The 20587-nt window shown below is 41.4% G+C and overlaps 1 protein-coding gene across 1 annotated transcript in view; it reads left to right on the top strand.

Moving 5' to 3' along the window:
* LOC143012559 (neurexin-1a-like) overlaps positions 1-20587 on the top strand; it is a 216299-nt gene that overhangs the window by 55675 nt on the left and 140037 nt on the right. The window contains 2 exon segments of the mRNA XM_076165749.1: positions 17276-17577; positions 20416-20439. Of these exon segments, the coding sequence (XP_076021864.1) occupies positions 17276-17577; positions 20416-20439 (326 nt within the window).

Raw genomic sequence — 20587 nt, 5'->3', positions numbered from 1 at the left:
TTGCACCAGTGAAATGTGAGGTTATGAGGATTTTTACAGTTTTTAGGTGCAAACTCAATGCACATGGTGGGTGCACTGTATTTCATTATGATGCCGTGTCATTATGTTTGATGCTCTGGTATTTGATAGTCATATTTTAGTATGGAATATTGTTTTACAGATCAATTTCACCCTGTCAGCAGCCCTTTCATCTCACCTCTTGTCTGTTATAGCCATGAGAAAGATCCTCGTTTGACAAAAGGCGCATATTTTCTCCGCCTTTCATCAAGAACTCTACGACCATATCTGATGATGTCAGGGCAGTTTTTGTATGGGGTGCACACCGCTGCTTTTTGTCCTCCCTCTGTGTCATGTCGCTTTGCTTGTGCCCTTTCTCCGTGTCTCCCTGCGCCTTCATCCGTCCTGTTTTTGTTGCCGCTGGCTTAAACCCGCCTCTCGTTCAGCCCCGCTGGCTGTCATGGCAGCCGGCAGTGGTTTGCCGGAGCTGGTGGGATGACCTGAATGCTAAGCTAAACAGGGGATGGAGAGAGCAAAGGCCAAGGCTAATTGGTGACCTTGGCGCTGGAGGCACTGACGGCTGGATGAAAAGAGAGAGAATAGAGACATCCGTAAGACTTTTCTCAACCCCAGTGAGTGTTTGTATTACACGGAGCAATAAGTATAGACTTTAAACATTTTTGTTATGTGACCGAACCGTGCTGCATTTTTAATATTCTTATTATTCTTTACCCTGTTCTTCTTGCCCTCTTCGTCATAGCAGAGCCGGTGCTGTAAGTAATGGAATTCCTCCTGCTGGCACGACATCACAGACTCGAGACTCTTTTGGGCACCCAGTACCTTGTATGAATAAATTCTCAGTCAACAACATTAATCGACACTGTAATTGGCCACCACTGACACAGCAACCCGTGTTTCATGAGCGGGCCGACAATGAAAAAATTGACTCTGTAAAGCCGCACTTTCACTGGCGTAATCTAATGACATGGCTGTGTAAATAAACCGAGGGGGAGAGTCACACACAGCTACACACAGCAAAATCCACATCACACTTAGCATTGCAAATGCAGTCTCTGGTAGAAATGTGTAACAATTATATTCCAAAGCAGTGTTCTATGAAGCTGCAAATCGTTGCTGTGTTGTTGAATGTGCACATACACATCTTTAGCTTTAGTCAGATTTTCTGCCAGGTTGTAGGACCAAAATAGATGATCTAGATTCTCATTATTAAGAAATAATCACATGAAATGTAAAGGAAAAATGTTTGCAATGACATAAATGTGTTCAGTAAATTACTTGGGGGAGAAATAGTGAAATATTTATCAACTAAGTTTCTCGCTTTGCACATTGTAAGTGGCTAAAAGGCTTCTTTCTGGGTGACTAACTGATTCTGCCCTAATCTTGCCCCATATTTCAATTACCTCCTCCAGAAATATGTCTCCTCAAAGAAAGCGGGACAGTTAGAGTTACAGTAAGAGACATGTGATGAATACTTCATAAGTGCTGAAATGCACTTTAAATTAACTGGGGCTGTTTGTAAAAGCATTTTTTTTAAAACTTTAGTATCCATTTAAGACTCTCTCCTGGTATTCCGTCCTAACACACTGTACAAGCAGAGCCGGAAAGGTTAATGAGAGAGAACTGGGTTTGGGACAGTTTGCAATTCATTTGGGAAAGTCTGTAGCTTGGTCTGAAAACTTAGTCCGGCTAAAATACACTACAGAGACTCCTCTTGTGGTGGAATGAATCAAGGTAATGGGGGGGACCATAGATCCAGTCTGTCAGCTCTGGGGCCATATTTATGGCTTAAAGACTTGTTACACATTGGTTCGGTGTCATTTGTGCTTGACAGAGTGCCACCCCGGGGTCACAAGAGGAGGAACGTCTCGGCTCCCAAAAAGGGGGACTGCGAAGAGACAACAATCACAGCAGAGTATCCACATAACTCATCGCCTGGAGCTTTGTATCCCCTTGGCACCCCAAATATGTGGAAGCTGCTTGGCTATTTTAATCTTTGTAAAAATTGTAGTAAATGAGGGCAGATGTCTGTGTGTGGATTGCTTCTGTAACAGCGCAGCACTGATAGCTGTGGTCTGGGTCATTTAGATTGGAAGTCATGCCCTTCATCTCGCCTTACTACAGGCCCATCACGCCTGCTTGTGATTACACTTACTGTTGTTTGACTTTGATTCCTGCAGGGAGACGAGCGTACCACACTTTTGATCGTGCACGCTCACACACACATTGCTTGGTGTGGCTCAGATTCAATTCCAGTGTAGCAAGTTTTCATTTTTCATCTGAACTGATTTGCTAGATCAAGATTGATTGTTCATATTGAATTGTGTGGGGAGGGGGAAGCAGGGGGCATAGTAACGCTATTACTAAGGCTTTATAGTTACCTCTGCCATGGGGGTTATGTTTTCATCCGTGTCCATCTGTCTGGAGGCCTGTCTGATATCAGCAGGATTACTCTAAAAGTAATGAACCATTTTTCATGAAACCTTGTGCACTAGATGGACACGATACAGAAAAGAAAGCTTTGAAATTGCTGTACTCCAGGTACCACGTTTATGTCTTTTAGGGTGAGTTAAAGATTGATTCAAAGATCATCAAAGCATAGATTTTCTTTTCTCATATTCTGTTATTTCAGATTTAACATGTTACAATTTCCCAAATCATGGGCAACTGTGAACCCGCAGCGTGATTTGACTCCAGATTGTCGTAAATGACTGGAGGCCACGCCACATCCAAGAACCTCCTAATCCATCAATAGCCCCGCCTTAGCAGAGGTCAACATTTGTTTGTGAACCTGCCAGTTGCTGCTTGGATGATTGAGTTATTACATGTACAAGTACTACACACAGGTCAAAGGTGAGCTGAATGTTTTTCCCTTTATCTATTTCCCGCTAAATAAATGCATTGAGGACATCTTATAGCCAGCACAGCTCAGATGCAGGCTGACAGCCAGCCAGCAAATAACCTGTTTTCGTTGATCGTTTACCATAGAACCCCATCCGTCTCTGACACTAACACACTTTGCTAATACAGTTCTGCGTAATATCTGTCCATGATAGTTAACCCGGCGCTAAACTAGTTTGGGATGCCTGGCACTTCATGATAAAGTACGGGCTCAGCTCTGCCTCAATACGCTCACAGATTGGCCCTCTCGTATAGGAAAATAAAGGAGGATGCAATCGTGAGTAAACAATGAAAAAGACAGGCGGGGAGATAAGGTATTATTACCATGGTGTGCAAAATCTCTGCCCAAGCGTTGGGACTGTGATACCTGAGCAAGCAAACGCATTCCTTCTTCATGGCCAGTAAAGAGATTGAGATTGGAGGGACAGAGGGTGGTGGGTGTTAGCTGTTTGATTCCCGTGGCTCTGCGCCATCTGGCTATACACTGACCATGTTAGTGGACACCCAGTGGCTCATGTATGATAGAGGATGCCTTATCTTTCAGCGAGTAAAGCTCTGCATTTACACACACTGTGCAGTCAGAATCAGCCAAGAGGGCTTGTTGAACCGTACAAACCCAAAGAAGATTAGGATCGGTATGTAAAAGGCCAAACTACTGTAGCAAGTACAGATGAATTGCTATGTGTTATCTTTTCAAGACTTTATGTGTTTTGGTGAAAAGGATATCTGTTACACAAAATGCATGTCAAACTGCCACAATAGTTCTGAAGCGATCGATGCTTGGGGTGAAATATGTTACGTCCGCCTTCATCCCCCGCGTTACGAACGGCGACATGCCACGCTGATAGCCTTAATGAGCAGTGCTGAGCGCTCCTAGCCATTCCATAATGAAATTTGCTCAAGGCGGAACAGACTGGAGAGGCTTGGCAGAACATTGAGGCATATGGCGAGAACAGCCGTGATTTCCATGACAGGTGGCTGGATAGGTAAAGGGCTTTGTCACCCTGGGCTATGGCCCTGAGAGAGCGAGAGAGAGAGAGGGAAAGACTCCCTTCAAAGTAAGACAGAAAGTAACAAAACAACACAGATGCATTGGAGCAGGCAAAATTATATGTCACCATTTTCTCTGTTATTTACATCTGTACTGCACAAAGACGGAGTATGCCCCAAAATGGGATTGTTTGTCGGTCCAGATCATTTCATCTCCACCTAAACACACAGATGTCACAAAGCGTACATTACATTGATGTATGTGGAGCAGAGGGACCGTGTTTTATGTACAGCAGGGGAACATTGTTTCAAAGAAAGGGACAGAATTGACCGATTAACAGTCGTAACGCTGTCCTTCTTCCTCTTTGCCTCTTATGAATTTCTTTCTGAGTATGCTGGGCCGCATGTCAAACCTCAGAAAGACAGCGAAAGGCAACGCTGCTCTTTTAATTACCTTGGAGCTTTCCAGGCTTTAATGTGCCGTACCATCGCCCTGTGAGAGGCACTGGTGAAAGCAGGGATCACAGGCACCAATGTGAACATTATTGGATTTCACACATTGTGTACACATCAGCAATTTTGTAGAATTATTTCTTACAGTAGATGCCATGAATGGAGTTTGACTGCCGGTACTGAACCGTCCCTTTTGTTTTTAAACTGCTGAAACAATGAAAATCCCATTACGCCCTGCGTCTTTTACAGGATGTCACTGTGTGCAAAGTCAAGTAAACAAGAAATACACACGCATACATGCTCCAAAGGATTCAGAACCAAAACAGTGCCCTGATTTCTTAACAATGCATGAGTATACAAAGTCAAAACAAATCTGTTTCTTAAAAGGAATTGCATGGTTAATGTAAATACATTAAAAACATTATAAGAATGGCATTGCTACTACTGCTACTACCTGTAATATTACTGATGTATATGTCTCCGCTATTCCCCTCAGTGTGGTGTTATGCAATGTACATTACAATTCATAATTTATTGACACTGGGCTGGCCGAAAAACTTCTACCATGCTATATAACCCTCCTTGAAATGATCCCAGTGTATGTCTTCACACTTCTGGCCAAAGGTCAGCTCAGACAGAACTTTGCCTCTGCGGCCGTTACTCAGTTGCTAAGGAACCGCTGTCTCTCCTCTTATACACTCGACATGCATCCTGTGCCCTCCTGTCGGGGGATTTAGGAGTCTTGCTCACCGATCATTATATCATGACCCAGTGAACTGCTATTGCTACAAAAATGTAACTGCCAAAAGGATCAATATGATTATCATAAGGATCAGCGTTTTAAGAGCAGACTTAGAACAAGGGCCGTCGCGGGCGTGAGGAAACAAGGGGGCCAGCTACTTAAGTCAATCAGAGTACGGGATATTACATCTGCATTGGATGAGTCACGCTGATGGATGTGAGCCCACATTGATCAATTGAAATGCCTGATAGGATTGACACTCGCCAGAGAAAAGTGCTGTAACACTGTCAATACTGTTCAGAGTATTGCTGCATTGTGATGACTTCTCACCGATCACATGCATTTATTCTTGTGCGACGCCAAGCAGAATGCAAAGCAGAAAGGCCCCGCGGACGCAAGCGGCAAAGCCCGATCTATTTGTCACCTCGTCCAAGGCCCGGGGTGTAAAATGCATGATCATCTTTTTTCTATCGCTCTTTCTTTGCCGTTTTCACTCCTGATCCAGGCTGATCTGTATCAAGCTCTCGTAGCCTTGACTTCTGTCACCGTAACTGGCTACACTCTGCTTCATCACTCAGGCCTGTTGACAGCAGAGTGGCAGCTGGACAAGCCATTATGAAATGACCTTGGTCTCATGTCAGCAGGGCCATAGCGCTACCAAAACAGTAACACCTCAAAGTGAGTAATTTTCTCTCCATAGGTCAGCATCTTTGTTGATAGAAAACCTCACCCAGTAGATAAAGCTATGCGTGTGTGTGTGCTATGCGTGTGTGTGCTGTGTGTTGTTCCCTTCTCTTTCTGTGCCTGTTCCCTCATACCAGGCTCTATTTCATTAAAGGCCCGAGTGGGTTTTTGTTTTGAAGCTGAGCTGTAAAGTAGGAGCATGGGTTCCATATCACCAGTTAAGTGAAAGCAAGTCTTAGGCTTATTTTAAACCTTCACTGGGGTCTTTCAGCTTTTTGGAGTGGTGTAGCAACAGTAGGAATGTTCCTCTTACTTTGCCCTTGTTTCATCTTCACTGCCATGTGAGTGTTTGGCTCAGTAAAAACACTTCTGCCTCTGGTTCCCAACTGCAGTATGATCTTACTCATAGCTGGGAGGCTCTCTCTCTCTCTCTCTGTGTGTGTGTTTGTGTGTGTGTGTTGTGTCTTCCCTTTTAATACCGCTCCGCTGGCATCGGGAAGAAGCAATTGGGGAGAAAAGGCTGTGTTCTTCATGAACACAGGGAGTGGGGAAGTTGTGTAAATCCCACAGTTGGTGTGTTGGTGTAGTATCACACCGGCTGTGTTTCCACTTATTTGTTCCAATGAAAGCAATGCCTATAAAATAACACTTGTGAGGGATTTTGTCAGTGACAGTTGTTTTCACGTCTAGCCACAACATGAAAAAAATAAATAATTGGACGGATAATTTTCTCTCTTGTTCGAGCTGCTGCCTTTGTCATCCGGTCGCAGTGTACACAAGCCAAATTGGTCTTGGTGACCTTGCCCAGCAGATCAGTGAAGCGACGGTGCATTTCTGTCAGGCTTCACTGTCCTGCAGCGATTTGTTCATTAGAGCAAGATTTTAAACATGCAGTAAGGCAGCTCAACGTGCCAGGCCACGGTCCGTCACCTGGACACGTGTTAGACTATTGGCAAACCTTTGCTGAGTCTCCACTGAAAACCTGACAGCAAAAAGTCAAAAAAAAAAAAGAAATGCATGAAAGAATTGGTGCTGACAGACAGGCAGGCCAGGTCAGTACTCTATAGAACACGAGGCAGGAATGAACTGCCACATTTCATTGTGCTGATTCTCAAACAGAAAAAAGTTCACATTTGTTCTACTTGAATATACAGTATAGTGTTGGCATTTGTAACAAAGCTATTAAAGAAAAATTACATTTGTTTCAGTCCTGGTCCTATTTTGTGTGTTTGGGCTTAAAGCTTAATTGTTCAGTGCAGAGCCTGAAGTATGAGGTAGTGAGCAAAGCAACTCAACTGCATTCAAATGAGCTCATAGATTTTAACTCCATTAATTTTGAATTTGCTGGCAGCTATCCATGACTAAGACCTTTGAAGTTCTTTCTGTCTGCATCATATTCACCTGAGAATTAGCTGTAACCTGTTTTTTCATCGATAACAAGCCAAGTAAAGGATTTCTTACTTTTTGAGGTTTTGACAGAAGTGTGTCTAGACAAGACAAGTTGTAGAACAACACCTATGGGGCCTAAAATCTGTCTATCTACCTGAATATTGTTGGAAATGTGTGGATTTGGTATAATACATAAGGCAAATAAACTTTGGAAAACAAATGTAATGCAAAGGTTCAAGTTTTTACTTTTTAGAGACAATCTTCAATGTGCTTGTAAATTCAAAAGACAAAGTATTATTATCCTCCGCAGTTCCGTTCACCTCAGGATGCTTGAAACTACTGTCATAAGTTTGTAGCTCCAATCTATCACAGAGAATTGGACAGTGTCCCCGCTGATACGCGTTCTGATGTCTCTGACAGACGGCCTTGGAGTTTTCAGGCAGTAAATGCTTCGCTTGCATTTATACTTTTGCCAGACATTGGGGAAAATCGAGCCTGCAATTGAATCTTACTAAATCTACTTCATACACTGACAAACAATATTGTATAGTAAATTTCTCAGAGGATGATGTCATTCCACATGATTTAAGTATTTTTGGCAGCTTATAAAGAATGCCAATAACACTTTTCCATCCAAGATTGAAGTATGTTTTATTAATGTGGCCTTTGATTTGACAGCTTAATTCAGCCGGAAAAATTTAAAAATCATACATTTCTGGTACAGCAAATCAATCCATGAATATTGGTGCATATATGACCATAAACATCTCTGAGGTAAAAGGTTTCTTACTGTTTTCAGAAATAGGATATTTATTTCATTACAGTCTCGTAAAACAAGAGAATGCTTTGCAAGAGGTTTTAAACTACGCACAGTAACGACTCAATGGCAGGAATGTGCACTTACAAGTCGGTCTAGAGAGGCTGGTGAGCTCTCCATGGTTCTGAAATACTCTCTTAAAAGGGCACACATTCTGCTTTTTGACATCAACATGTAGCATACAGTATCTGGCTGAACAACTAGTGAGTGTGAGTTGGTCAGCTACAACAGACTGAGCAGTTTTGAAGAGTTCCTTAATAACTCCTGCCTACACCTCCTACACACTATAGCCTGTTATCATTCCAACAGTACTGCAACGGAGAAAAAGAACATGCTAATGTATATAACATTTAATCCTTAAATTGTTTTGTGTCGTGAAAAAGATGAACGATAGTAGCAATGTAGTACGCCGCCTGTATGATTAGCAGTCCATTCAAGCACGTAGCCTCACAGCCTAATGCCATGGTGGAAATATAAATTGTCTGGTAAATGAGGGATGTCTTAGCTGATGTGTGTGTGTGTGTGTGTTATCAAGGATTCATACGGTGTCAGACAGAGTGGATCTCAGTGCTGAGAGCAGGGAGACAAGAGCAGCTCTGTGCAGAAATCATCCTGAGACACTCACAACGTAATTAGCACATGAATTATTTCTTTGGAATGACGTGCCTCGGTGCCTCTTGACTTTGCTCTTGTCTGAGGAATGTCTCCATGTATGTCGCCCAAATTAGACATCTGCCAAATCCCGGTGACACGCTGCTTCCTTCGCTCCGGTAATCAAAACTGGACTGTAACCTTTGCTGCTCTCTTGCAGCGCATGCTTTGGGTTTTTGCTTGCAACCTTGACAAGGTCACATCCGGACGGAGCAGCTTGTTAAGGCGCCTATGGTAGAAGATTTATTGGCACCGCAAATTCTACATATGGTTTCCTCAGACAGAAAACTGCTGTCAAATATTACCCGACATCTGCTTACGCTATTCACCGGTTTACAGAGGAAATAATTTCTCAATTACTATGATCACACAGTGTGATACATTTTCATGCCGACAAGCTGCACAGCCTCAGTGCTGACAGTTTAATGGCCAGGATATTTCCCGTAGGAACGGAAAGGAATAGAAGAATAGTTTTTGTTTGGGCCTTTAAATGTGTATGTCTTGCTAAGTTAAGTCATAACTGTACATTCATATCAAAGTGCTGCACATTGGATGAGGATATCAATTCTCTGATTTCCCAAAGGCTGATCTTATTATCCCATGGATTTGCGCTGTAGCAATGGATTAGACTTTAACTCTCCAATCACCCCCTTGGATTATACTGTATATACATACATTGAGTTTTTGCTGATTAACAGTCGGTGCCTTGCTCTCCATCTTCACTGTAATGCTTTTGTGATTCGTGAAGGGCTGAGGCCTAATGAGAGCCTTGCAGCTTGACGTGCACTGTGTTTAGTGTGTGTATTGGTGTTTGTGTCACATACATTAATGTTGACGTGTTTGATTTAATTCCCTCTGGCTGTAGTTTTCTTGAAGGACCGGAGAGGCCTGGCTGTTTTTTTTGTTTTTTTTTTACACTTCCCCAACCCTCTGCAGACTGGATAAAAGAGAGACTCATGTTTATTGACAACAGATTGACTACCATGTCTCTAGCCAGGGCCATTAATTCTTGAAGCTACTGCTTTTTGGGGAGTTATTTGTTAAGCCTTCTCCTCAGAAACAGTCGCGTTGGTAGGGGAGTGTTCCAAAGGTCCAAGTTTAATGGCCCTGGTGCTAACTATAAATGCCACCCCATTTTTATCTCAGACATATATTTGATCTTGAGTATCTCTTGTAGTTTTAAGTAAGAGCCCTTCTCTATTCTCCTCAAAAACCCTGTCGTTATGTTGTTGTGATTACTATAGTCATTTTAAATCCTTGCGGACACAGCTTCTTCACTTACTCCGTCTGCAATGCCAAAAGTAATTATAGGGCGTAAAATTAGGTGTTTTGACACAGGTGAGGAAATAAAGTTGTTATATCAGTATATTTCTGACCTATTCTTTAAACTGGCTATGGATAGAGAGCACAGTAGCTGAGTGTGTTTTCTGCAGAGTGTATGGGTGTGTGTCCATGTCAGTTCTGTTGCCCTTTGTGTGTGTTTTTTTTTCATTCGTGCAAAATGTGCGTGTATGTATGTGTCAACACAGTGAAAATGTCATTTAGCTGTGCAGTTCTTGTTATGTGGGAGGTGGTGTTCTGTCCTCTTGGGAGCTGATCCCAGAGTGAGGTTGTAAAGGCGCCTAATTGGAATGGCCTCAGTTATAGTGGGGTGACATGGCCTGTGCTGTGATCTGGATGCTTTGACTGCCCAATTATGTTTGCTGTTAGAAATTACTGGTCACACATGCATTAGTGTCTTTTTTAGTTTAGTGAATGATCAATCAGTCATCGATATGAAGCCACATTCCTTTAGGTTCTATATGCATTGCATCATCAAGCAACCTTTATTGTAGCTTCATTACAATAATATCTGTGTGCTCAAAAAATAAAAAGGTGATTTAAGTTAAGAGTTAAGAGTTAGAAGTTAAGAGATTTTTTTCCAGAAAAATGCAGCTATTTTTCAAAGAGTTGAGTTTTTAATATTTTACTTTTTATTTCAATAGCCTTTATCTGTACAACTGTTGCAGTGACATAACTCCCGAGCCTCCTGGTTAATATTTCAAGTACAGCGCTTTCTGGAGACAAAATTTGAACTCTGGCCTCATTTACCATTTTGCTGGTATGCATTCATAACATCTATGATTAAATAGAACTTGTGCTGCTCAGGTTTTTGTGGGAGTTTTATTATTCTAGATTTTGTAGCACCGCTGAAATCTGTTCCGGGTGAAATCTTTTGTAGCTCAGTTTTCCGGTGACGACTACTTCACAGAGGACACGGAGAGAGAATAAACCTCATCATCATACCAACCTGTCAGCTCAGCAAGGAGAGAGTTCATGGTGAAGAATGTCATGGTCACTATCAGTTGCAAGGGAGGGCAGAAAAAAGCAGAAACATTGCGTGGAAAAGAACATTTAGATAACAAAATCAGCACAGGCGAGCTATCAGCTGAATGACAAAAAGAACTCTGAGCTCTGACACTCACTTGTGTTAAATACATAAAAGGACACTCTTTGCATGTACTCACAGTCTCCTATAAGAGACAGGAGTGAATAGCTAAAGGACGACAAAGCTACGGCCTTAGGAGTGGAGGTTTATTCACCTCAGTGTAATAAGAAATACATCTTTGACCTACATAACAATAATATTGCATATTTCTTTATATTTTTTGCAGAATTGTTTCTATCCAGATCCAACACACATCAATTTATTTCAGCACACAACATGGAACACAAGATGATCTAATCAGCCACGTTTCACCTTTCACTGAATCTGGATTACAGTGCCAGCTGCCAATACGTGTTGTGTGTATGTCATTAGCAGAAAGTGTGTGGAACTCGCACAATGATGGCAGAGGAATGTGAAGCTCTTTGATGATGTCGTGAAAAAGTTTCCCATGTGATATTTGATGACAAACACAACACATTGGCAGGATTTTGGAAGTTCTAAAGAGCATGATCGCTTTTGTTTTTGTACAATGGGTCAGTTCCTCACTAGACATGACTAAGAATTCACTGTGGCAGCGATCCAAGGATGATTTAAGATGAAGCGGAAGGACAACATTACCGCTTCTCTTCGGTTATTCATTCTCTGGAAATTCATGACTTTTTAAACATTACCATTGCTTTGGTGAAAGGCTCGCCTGCTATGGGAAATGTTTCAATACAAACAATGAAACGATGATTTCCTGCACAAATATAAATGGACACACATTTCTCCAGGTGTTTTTATGACATACGTAAAGTAGAACAAGAACCTTCAACAACCTCTTGTTAGAATTTGTTATCTTTTGTTGGGGAAACCGAAGTCACTGTCTTTAGTTTAAATGTCTCCTGATATTATTTTCCCCACCAAAACTAAACCATTGAAAGTATCAAAACTCTAAATATTTTATAGTTTTCTTTTTAACACTGACTTCAGTGATTAATCCACTGAATGAATATTACATCAAACTCCATTTGATGTAATAGGAACCCAACAACAACACATCTCGGATGAATATCATCACATACTGTAGATATTAACCACATATTAAACAACATATTGCAATAAACACCTGATTGACACCTTTTTCCTTCTCCAGTGACAGGTTGAATGGTGAAGCCAATTATAAGTAAATTTACGATGGAAGATGCATTTGTGCAGACTGGCACCAGTGGAGGGGGGTTCTCTCCAAGCTCAGCAAGACATCCTTCATATTATGAATATAAATGACACCATATGTTAATCCAGCACAGCTTGATGTCCAACAGGACTTAATACACTGTACACAGAGAAATGTACAGTTAAATACACAGATGTTTCACTGAGGCTTTTACTGCTGTTACTTTAGTTCCCTCTCTCTTTCTCTATCAACACACACAGCAACAAAAAAGTCCACATTTTTTGATCACATTAAAAAAAGAAGAAACGGCGAACTGGGGACCCATGCTCAAATAATGTAATTACACGTAAGTGTGTTTTGAAAGATTGAAGCGGTTCAGAAACACTCCTCTCTGTATAACGTAAGAGGCTTTGGCTGGCTGCTTGACACAAACATCCGTATCATTTTAATAGGCTGCCAGTCAAACGAGGTAGGAACAGAAAGTGAATAGGAACAGAGTGAAATCCAATGTCGGTCTCGCCACCGGTGAATACGACTTTGGTCTTGCGGCACAACTCATCCTTAGAAATCCACAGGTTGCGGTAGGAGTTTTGTGTTTGAGTTTGAGTTTTTCCATTTCTTGTGGTGGGTGATGGTGAAATCTCTGACAGGGAAACAGGGATGTTCTGTTTCATGGATACAGTAATTACTATTTTGCTTATAATAACCCCTACTACCTTCCCTTAAAATAACCAATGGGATCCTGCTTGTTACTTGTCACTCTGTTTTCTGTCACAGCTGACACTAGAAGAGGCTCTTCTCTAACAGATAACACTCTGTTTCTAATGATAGAGACGTATGTTTAGCCAAATACAGAATGTAGTAGTGGTACAGGCACAACAAATGTGTGTAGCTTGTGACACTTGGAATATACTGTCCAACAACTGTCTGCTCTTAACTGAAATGAAGAAGAATGGTGCATCATGTCTCCTTGAAGGTTTCATACATGGTCAGGTCAAAAAATATGAGAGATCGGAATAATCCATCCATCTTTTTTCAATTCCAGTCCTTTTCAGGGTCACAGGGGAATGCAACTAAACACACAGGCCCCTTTACATGGAAATATGTCCTCTGTCTCTGGATCCATTAGCTGGATGATAACTGACCCAATGACAGGAACTTTCATTTACAACTTGCATTAAAAAGAGCTCTTGTTATCTGGATTCTGCCTGCCATGGCTTCAGATCTCAGTATATGGGCCATTACACATTTATTAACAAGAGTCAGCAGAGGAACATGAGGGAAGGTTAAATGTTTGACTTGCCCCAGCTGTATGGATTGCATTTACACATTGGTGACCGAGATCTGATCACCCTTTGCGGATCAATTGCATTGTGATCTCAAGTTTTGTGGCTCATTTGTACCTTATATTGACATGTGTTTCTCCTGAGGTGGGCAATGTTTCTGGATACAGATTAAATGGTTTCCAAATCCCCTTACCTACACGCTTTCGGATGTGGGAGGAAGCCAAAGCAAACCAACAGATTCAGTTTGATCCGAACCCAGAACCCTCTGTGATGCTGTGAGGTGGCCATGCTAAGAACTGAGCCACCGTGCTGCCTGACACCCAAGCTGCCAATTAAAATCAAGTTTTTTTTTTCTCCTGACATTTAATTCATAGGTAATTTCCAGTATATTGTGTCATGTTTTGCTGTTGACAGGCAGTGTGCTCCCCTGGGTACAAACTCATTTAAAAAGCGGCAATAGGGTAACAGATGCCAGATTAGTGTCAGGGAGCAGTGACTGATGAGGAGACTCTCGGCCCGCTGGATCACATGCTGGCATTGTTGAACATGACACACTCCTGGTTTTGGCCCCTCGGTGCGTCATAACAATAAATCACTGCATTGGTTCAACATGCTCAGGTTCCATTAACTGAGCTTTAAATAACACATTAGAGACATTTATGCTGCCATTTTTATGTGTCTAATGCAGGACACAGTTGCTGGTCCTGTCTAGCAGTTTGGTATTCATGTGAAGCATTAATGTACCTCTTGTGGTTGTTTTAGTGAGTAGCTTTCTACCAAAACAAGTACTTAAATATAGGTGCTTGGCAACACATACCATCTGCACCTTTATGTTTATACCTCTGTGTCATGTACCACTTAACGCGTGGCACATACCACTTTCCACGGAGCCCTGGAAGGCAACATAAGTGCAACTGTTGACAGAGTGATACCGAGTTTGGAATGGCAGCAAATGTGACCGCCGAATGCTGTCTGTTTGATCAATCAGAATTGAGCATTACAGAGAGAGACATCTAATAATAGAAGTTTAGACACAAGCTTGATTTACGGTCAGCCCACCAGGTGAGATAAAATTTACAGCTTATGAAACTGGCTGTCAGAAACCAATATTTTCTGCTCTAAATGGGGGTTTATGACTCAGAACAACACGACTGTGACAAGTTTTTTACCTGTGTGTCTATTTATGGCCTTTCCCCTAGGAGCTACACCTTTGCTCTGTTTTTTTTGCTTTCTTTCCTCCACTCTCCCCAAATAAATAAGAGCTGTCCCTCATCCGTGTTCCCTTTTAACACTGTGACTGGAGTGTATTACAGTGCAGGGCAGTTTGCTGTATGTTGCTTGACTGATTGTAGGATCCGACCGTCAAGAGACAACTGGGACACACCTAAATACCCAGTGGTACATAATAACAAAACAACCGTCTACATTTCTTTGAAGGAAAATGACTTGTAATGATCGTCACACAGGCCAATACAATTTGTTATATCTACTATGATCTGAACAGACAAACACACACATATTCAGTATATAGTATCCAGCAGTGGTTTCTCCATGGTCTCGCTTCCAGGGCTCAACACTGAATGCAGAAATTTCTCAGGACTTTCACTCTCTGTATGAAATATGGAACTCTAATGAGGTGAATTCAGGTGAAAATCATTGTGTCCCTTAAGCATTTGCTATGGGAATAATTGTCAAAAATGTCAAATTCGACTCTCAATATGTACGAGTGGGGGAAGTTTGATTCAGTAGGCATCCCAAAAATATGGCCTGAGTGCCTCAAGCTGAAGTGCACGTCATGGTAGAAGAAAATAATATACTCACAATATATGAGTCTTCTACGAGCATCACGTAACAAAAGTTTGTTCAGCGAAGCAACCTAATATTCAAATAGAGCACATCTGCCAAGACCTCATGACCCTTTAATTTTCATTTTACACTCCAAATATGACCAAAACATTCATCAGATTGAGAGACAGCAATGCCTGTATGTGACATATACTTTAATCTGACAGATTCTGATCAATATCTGCATCTGGGCTTAATTGCACCAATTGATAGTCCATCATAAAAGGCACATGTCTGATTTTCTTTATTATTAATGTCTTAGTTTTGGAGAAACTGGCAAAAATGTCAACAAATCCAACATCTTGCCGTGTCAAAGAAAACAGAATCTAAAGAAAACCATTATTTATCTGGATCACATCTGCATCTGCAACAAAATCAAATCTTTGACCCAAATCTCATCTCGCTACAAAATGTAATCAGAGTCATTATTTTCATTGGTATCCTGCTGAGACAGTGTATTTAATAAATGAACATTAAATGCATAGTTATGTCCTTTGGAATCACAGATAGTTACTAAGTACATTCCTCTTGTTTTATCCGTTGATCAAATTGATATTATCCCAACATTTTATTTAATAGTGCGACTTGGTTTCTCTATTTTCTTTTTAAAAGCAGTGCTTTTCGGATCACAGTGTGTCTGTCAGTGTTAAATTCTAAACCTTTTTCTCTGGTGGGTTGTGTGACCCTCACCCTGTCACGGCATCTGGGCCGATTCCCACATGTTCTAAATTCCTAACAATACTCCTGATGTACCCACACTTGATTGTCCATTGGTTAGGAGAATTAGCTGTAAAGTGCAGGCATGGCTATTTGTAGACCCTGAGATGAGAATGACCCCAACTATTGACTCTGTTTGTTATGTTGTCCCCTGAGTGTGTGAAGTGTGGATGGGCGGCCTCGGTGAAGAGGGTAGAGGTCTTTTATTTTCACTGATAGGGGGCTCAGACTTTGAAGGAATGACCAAAGAGTGGTGAGACCCAGTCAGCTTCAATTACGACCTCTTGTAGTTTTCTCAGAGGGGCAGTATAGTGCTTTTAAAGGGGAATTAATGAGGTGGCAAACTGGCGTGGACAGATACCTCCTTCATTTGTTACATTGTGTATCCAGACATGGATGCTCTATGCACCCAGTGTGCATGTGTGTTTAATAACCATATATAAATGAGCAGTGGTTCCAATTTATGATAATTGAATGCTTTAGTCTATTTGTGATTTGTTGGTTTATTTTCTGCTAGTTGCTTTAATGGCTCGTTATCTATCTAAACCTGTTTTTAAACGCCTCTTTATGGGTGTTCACATGCATCACCCACTGACGCTCACTGCTTATTTGTTTTTCTAGCTCACAGCGGCACCGTTAGGGTTCTTTTCAAGGTTATTCTTGCATCATCAAGCTCCTGTCATATCAAAGTAGGTTGTTTTTGATGGCGCCCGGTGCTCATGCTGATGGGTAATATCTTTAGCTGAATTAATTGCACAGGAGTTTGCGTGAATTTGTCACAGGAATTGTTTCTACATGATCGGCTTTATCCTGTGAGATTACTAGTTAACAAGCTGTGTAAATACATCACAATGCCTCTGAAAACTGAGCTCTCCAGTTAAACACATAATAGCAAGAGATATGGGAAACAATTCTCTAAAGTGATTAAATGAAGGATTTTACGTTTAAGCTGCAATTCAACACATTCATTTGTATCCATGCGCATGTATTTCATGACCAAATGCGACAAACACATAAGATCCAAATAAATCCAAGAGACAGGTAGGTATTGTCCCATTAAAGATGATCACAAGAAATATATGAAAATCTACACTGGATTCTTATTCCAAGTGTTCTTACTGATTTTTTCTTACAGGCTTTCACCAGGCACCCAAGAGGCCAATGTATTAATGCAGCTACTTTTCTTTCTTTGTCTCTGCAGGAAAAGAAGAATATGTCGCAACCTTCAAAGGATCTGAGTTCTTCTGCTACGACTTGTCCTTGAACCCGATTCAAAGCAGCAGTGATGAAATCACATTGTCATTCAAAACTCTGCAGAGGAATGGGCTGATGCTGCACACGGGCAAATCAGCAGATTACGTCAACCTGGCACTGAAAAATGGGGCTGTCTCACTCGTCATTAATTTGGGGTCTGGAGCCTTTGAAGCTCTGGTGGAGCCAGTCAATGGGAAATTTAATGACAATGATTGGCATGATGTCAAAGTAACAAGGAATCTACGTCAGGTAACAGTACAGAGGGTGTATGCAGAGACTCCGTAAACCAATCGAAACAAATGCACTTAAATCATTACCATCATACAATATATTATTTTCCCCTAATTTTTCCTAATTTGATTTGTAAATTAAATCATGGTTGTTTATGGTGGAGATAAAAACAGAGCCACAACTGAGCAGGGACATTTAGATTTGAATCAAGTCCACTATCAAGTTACAATTTGAGGCAGATAAGGAGGACACTGCTTTTAAAAGGCCAGCCAGAACAAGTTAATTCAATCGGTCCAGGACAAAGCAAGCGCATGCTGTCTAGCATTTATAAAGGAAGAAGTAAGAACATTTTCATTGAAATTAGAATGACTGGACTCAAATGACAGTCAAGCAAGAAAATCATGCATATAGTATTAGCAAAGCTTCACATAATAACTAAAGGACATTTGCTTTGCTTTTAAGCATGTTATCATATTTATGAAGCACTTATTGCTTTGGATTGTTACTCTTATATGCAGTAAGTGAAGGACTCACGGTTATATAAAAAAATACCGTTCCAAATTGCAACCCTAGGTTTATTAAGACTGACATGGCCTGCTTGTGGATCTCATACACAGAGCAGCAGTCACATTGGTTCTATTTCACACAGGCAGTTCAATAAACCTGTAGTTATCTGTTGGGACTACTTGTCAGGTCCAAGAGGCAACCACGCCAAACATAGCAGGCAGCTCAGCAGCACTAACAGTGCCCACGGGTCAGCTTTGCCAGTACTGAGAACCAACCTCCAAAACCTGCAAACAGACAAAGGAGTGGGGTCATCCCACCACCACGCCTGTTTTGCATATATGGAACCCACCCCACTCGGACTGTTTTCTCATATTCAACAGTATCTTAAGTTTTCCTGTGGCTGTGCTCTCCAAAATTGGCCATGGCAGCCTCAACATGACACCATGACGCCGTCCTGTGGCAAACTGCTACCACGCTGACACCAGTTAAAATGTTGATGTTGCCTTGAGCAAAGAATGAAGAGGAAGCACGTAAAGTAGACTTTTAGGTGACAGCAGGTTCAAGCTCCTCCACCTGCAAAGGCATAGCCCCAGTGAGACACCTTGAAGTGTTAAAGTGTTAGATTGCAACTGCCAATTGGAACCAAGAGCCAATTTATATGTGACACTGCTGCCACTTTAATGCTGGACACCTGGACATTACTGCCAATGTCATTGACCCATTTCAGGCTTAGAGGAAGCTTGCCAAGGCCCAGATCTATCTACAGATTCTCTGCAGCTTCCACAACATAGTCCTGCCAAGTTTTATCCCCTGAAGTATGGTCTTGGGTAACACTTCAGTTATTTGGGATTGAGTGTCCTGTAACAAACCTAGAAATGTGGGCAAAACACTATTATGACATTAATTATTACCTTAAATATTCGAATGAACGCTGTTGTAGATGTCATTGAGAATTTATTGCACAGTCGAAGAGCAAAGGGTATCTCATATTCAAGATCTGCAATTCCTATGTGTGAGATGGGGTTCATCAGTGGAAGCGACAGTTCCAGAACAAGTGGATCACCGTCCTTGTCTTCAGAATCACTCGGAGAGACTCGGATTCTGGGAAACGGAGCGCTCCTTGATTCCTGAAGCCACTTGTTGTGGTCCCATGCAGCAGTAGCTGACACAGTGAGGATCACTTGCCACTACAAGCGGTGCAGGGCAGGGAGGGCAGGCTCTCATGTAATTGAGGTCCGGCCCAGGTCATCCCTGACTTCAGCTTTGTTGCGTCAGTGTCATGTCTTGTAGCCCTGAAGATTAGTGGATGCAGAGCTGATGTTTTTATTGACTTGTAGCTCAACACATTCGACTGATAAATATTAGAGTGGTCAAGCCCTGTGTGGAATAGAACAACACAAATGTTTCTATCTATGTTCATATATTCAGTAAGATATTTATGTGATTTCTAAGGACAGAGGGTCAGAGTCAGGTTCTTTCAATACATCTTTAACACATCTCTAATTCTGTTCCTGCTGATTTGTTGGAAAATGTTTGCTTTCGCCTCAGTAACAAAACTGCTTTCTTGCATAGTAGGCTATTAACTAAGATTATTGGCAATACTAACATTTTGACAAGCTTAAACATTCACATCATTGGAAGAAAATTATAGAAAATACTGAAAAAAACACATATTGAGTGCATGCTCTATGGGGAATCCAAATCTCCACCCTCCTCATTCTGTGTCAGGGTCTTCTTTGCTTTGTCTCATTGCAGTAAAGTGATCCTAAAGTTCATCAATAAGACCAAAAAGGAGGTACAGTATTGTATAGTCCCCGGGAAGTCTCCAAGAGTGGATTGGTTTTGAGCCGAAAACCAACTATCAAAAACCCCAAATATAACAAATGCCATTGTGACTTTCGTTAAAGAGGGTCAACTGATGTGCTTTAGGCATTCTTTCTTACAAACCATTTAATGTCTGTCAGTCATAAGCTTTTGTCTGAACTTGGGTATTGGGATTGTTTCCGCGACACTTAGCAGCCTGGTCACACACTAGGCATGGTGCAAATTCGCCATTGGAAACATTAGAGAGTCAGCGGTTGAGCTTTGGCCCCTCTGGTGGCGCGTTCTCCTTCTTACCCGGGTCTGCTTTTTTCTTGTTAAACTTATTTTGCCCTTCTTCTCTCTACTACTAACATGCTTTGGAAACAAACTAACATCATTCATGGAATGTGTCATTCTACTAACCTGTATGGTTTTTTGCCGTTTTTAACAATGTACTAACAATATTGACCATCATATATTATTTGAGTAACAATCGTTATTCTGTTCACAGTTTTTAATTTCCTTTCTCCCCCCTTTTCCACAAAGCACTCAGGCATTGGACACGCTATGGTAAACAAACTACATTGTTCGGTAGATATCATTCTAATTGTTTCTTAGTTTGGGTTTTGCGTGTGTTTCTTTTCTTTCTTTTTTTTTACTGTAGACGCCATTAACAAAAAAAGGGGAACTGCGGTTGGTACTCTTCTGCTTACTTTTG

Source organism: Genypterus blacodes, unplaced genomic scaffold (assembly GCF_046128005.1).
Source record: "Genypterus blacodes isolate CSIRO-AG114 ecotype Tasmania unplaced genomic scaffold, CSIRO-AGI_Gbla_v1 ptg000012l_1, whole genome shotgun sequence".
Lineage (NCBI taxonomy): Eukaryota > Metazoa > Chordata > Actinopteri > Ophidiiformes > Ophidiidae > Genypterus > Genypterus blacodes.
This window is presented reverse-complemented; position numbering and strand designations above follow the sequence as displayed.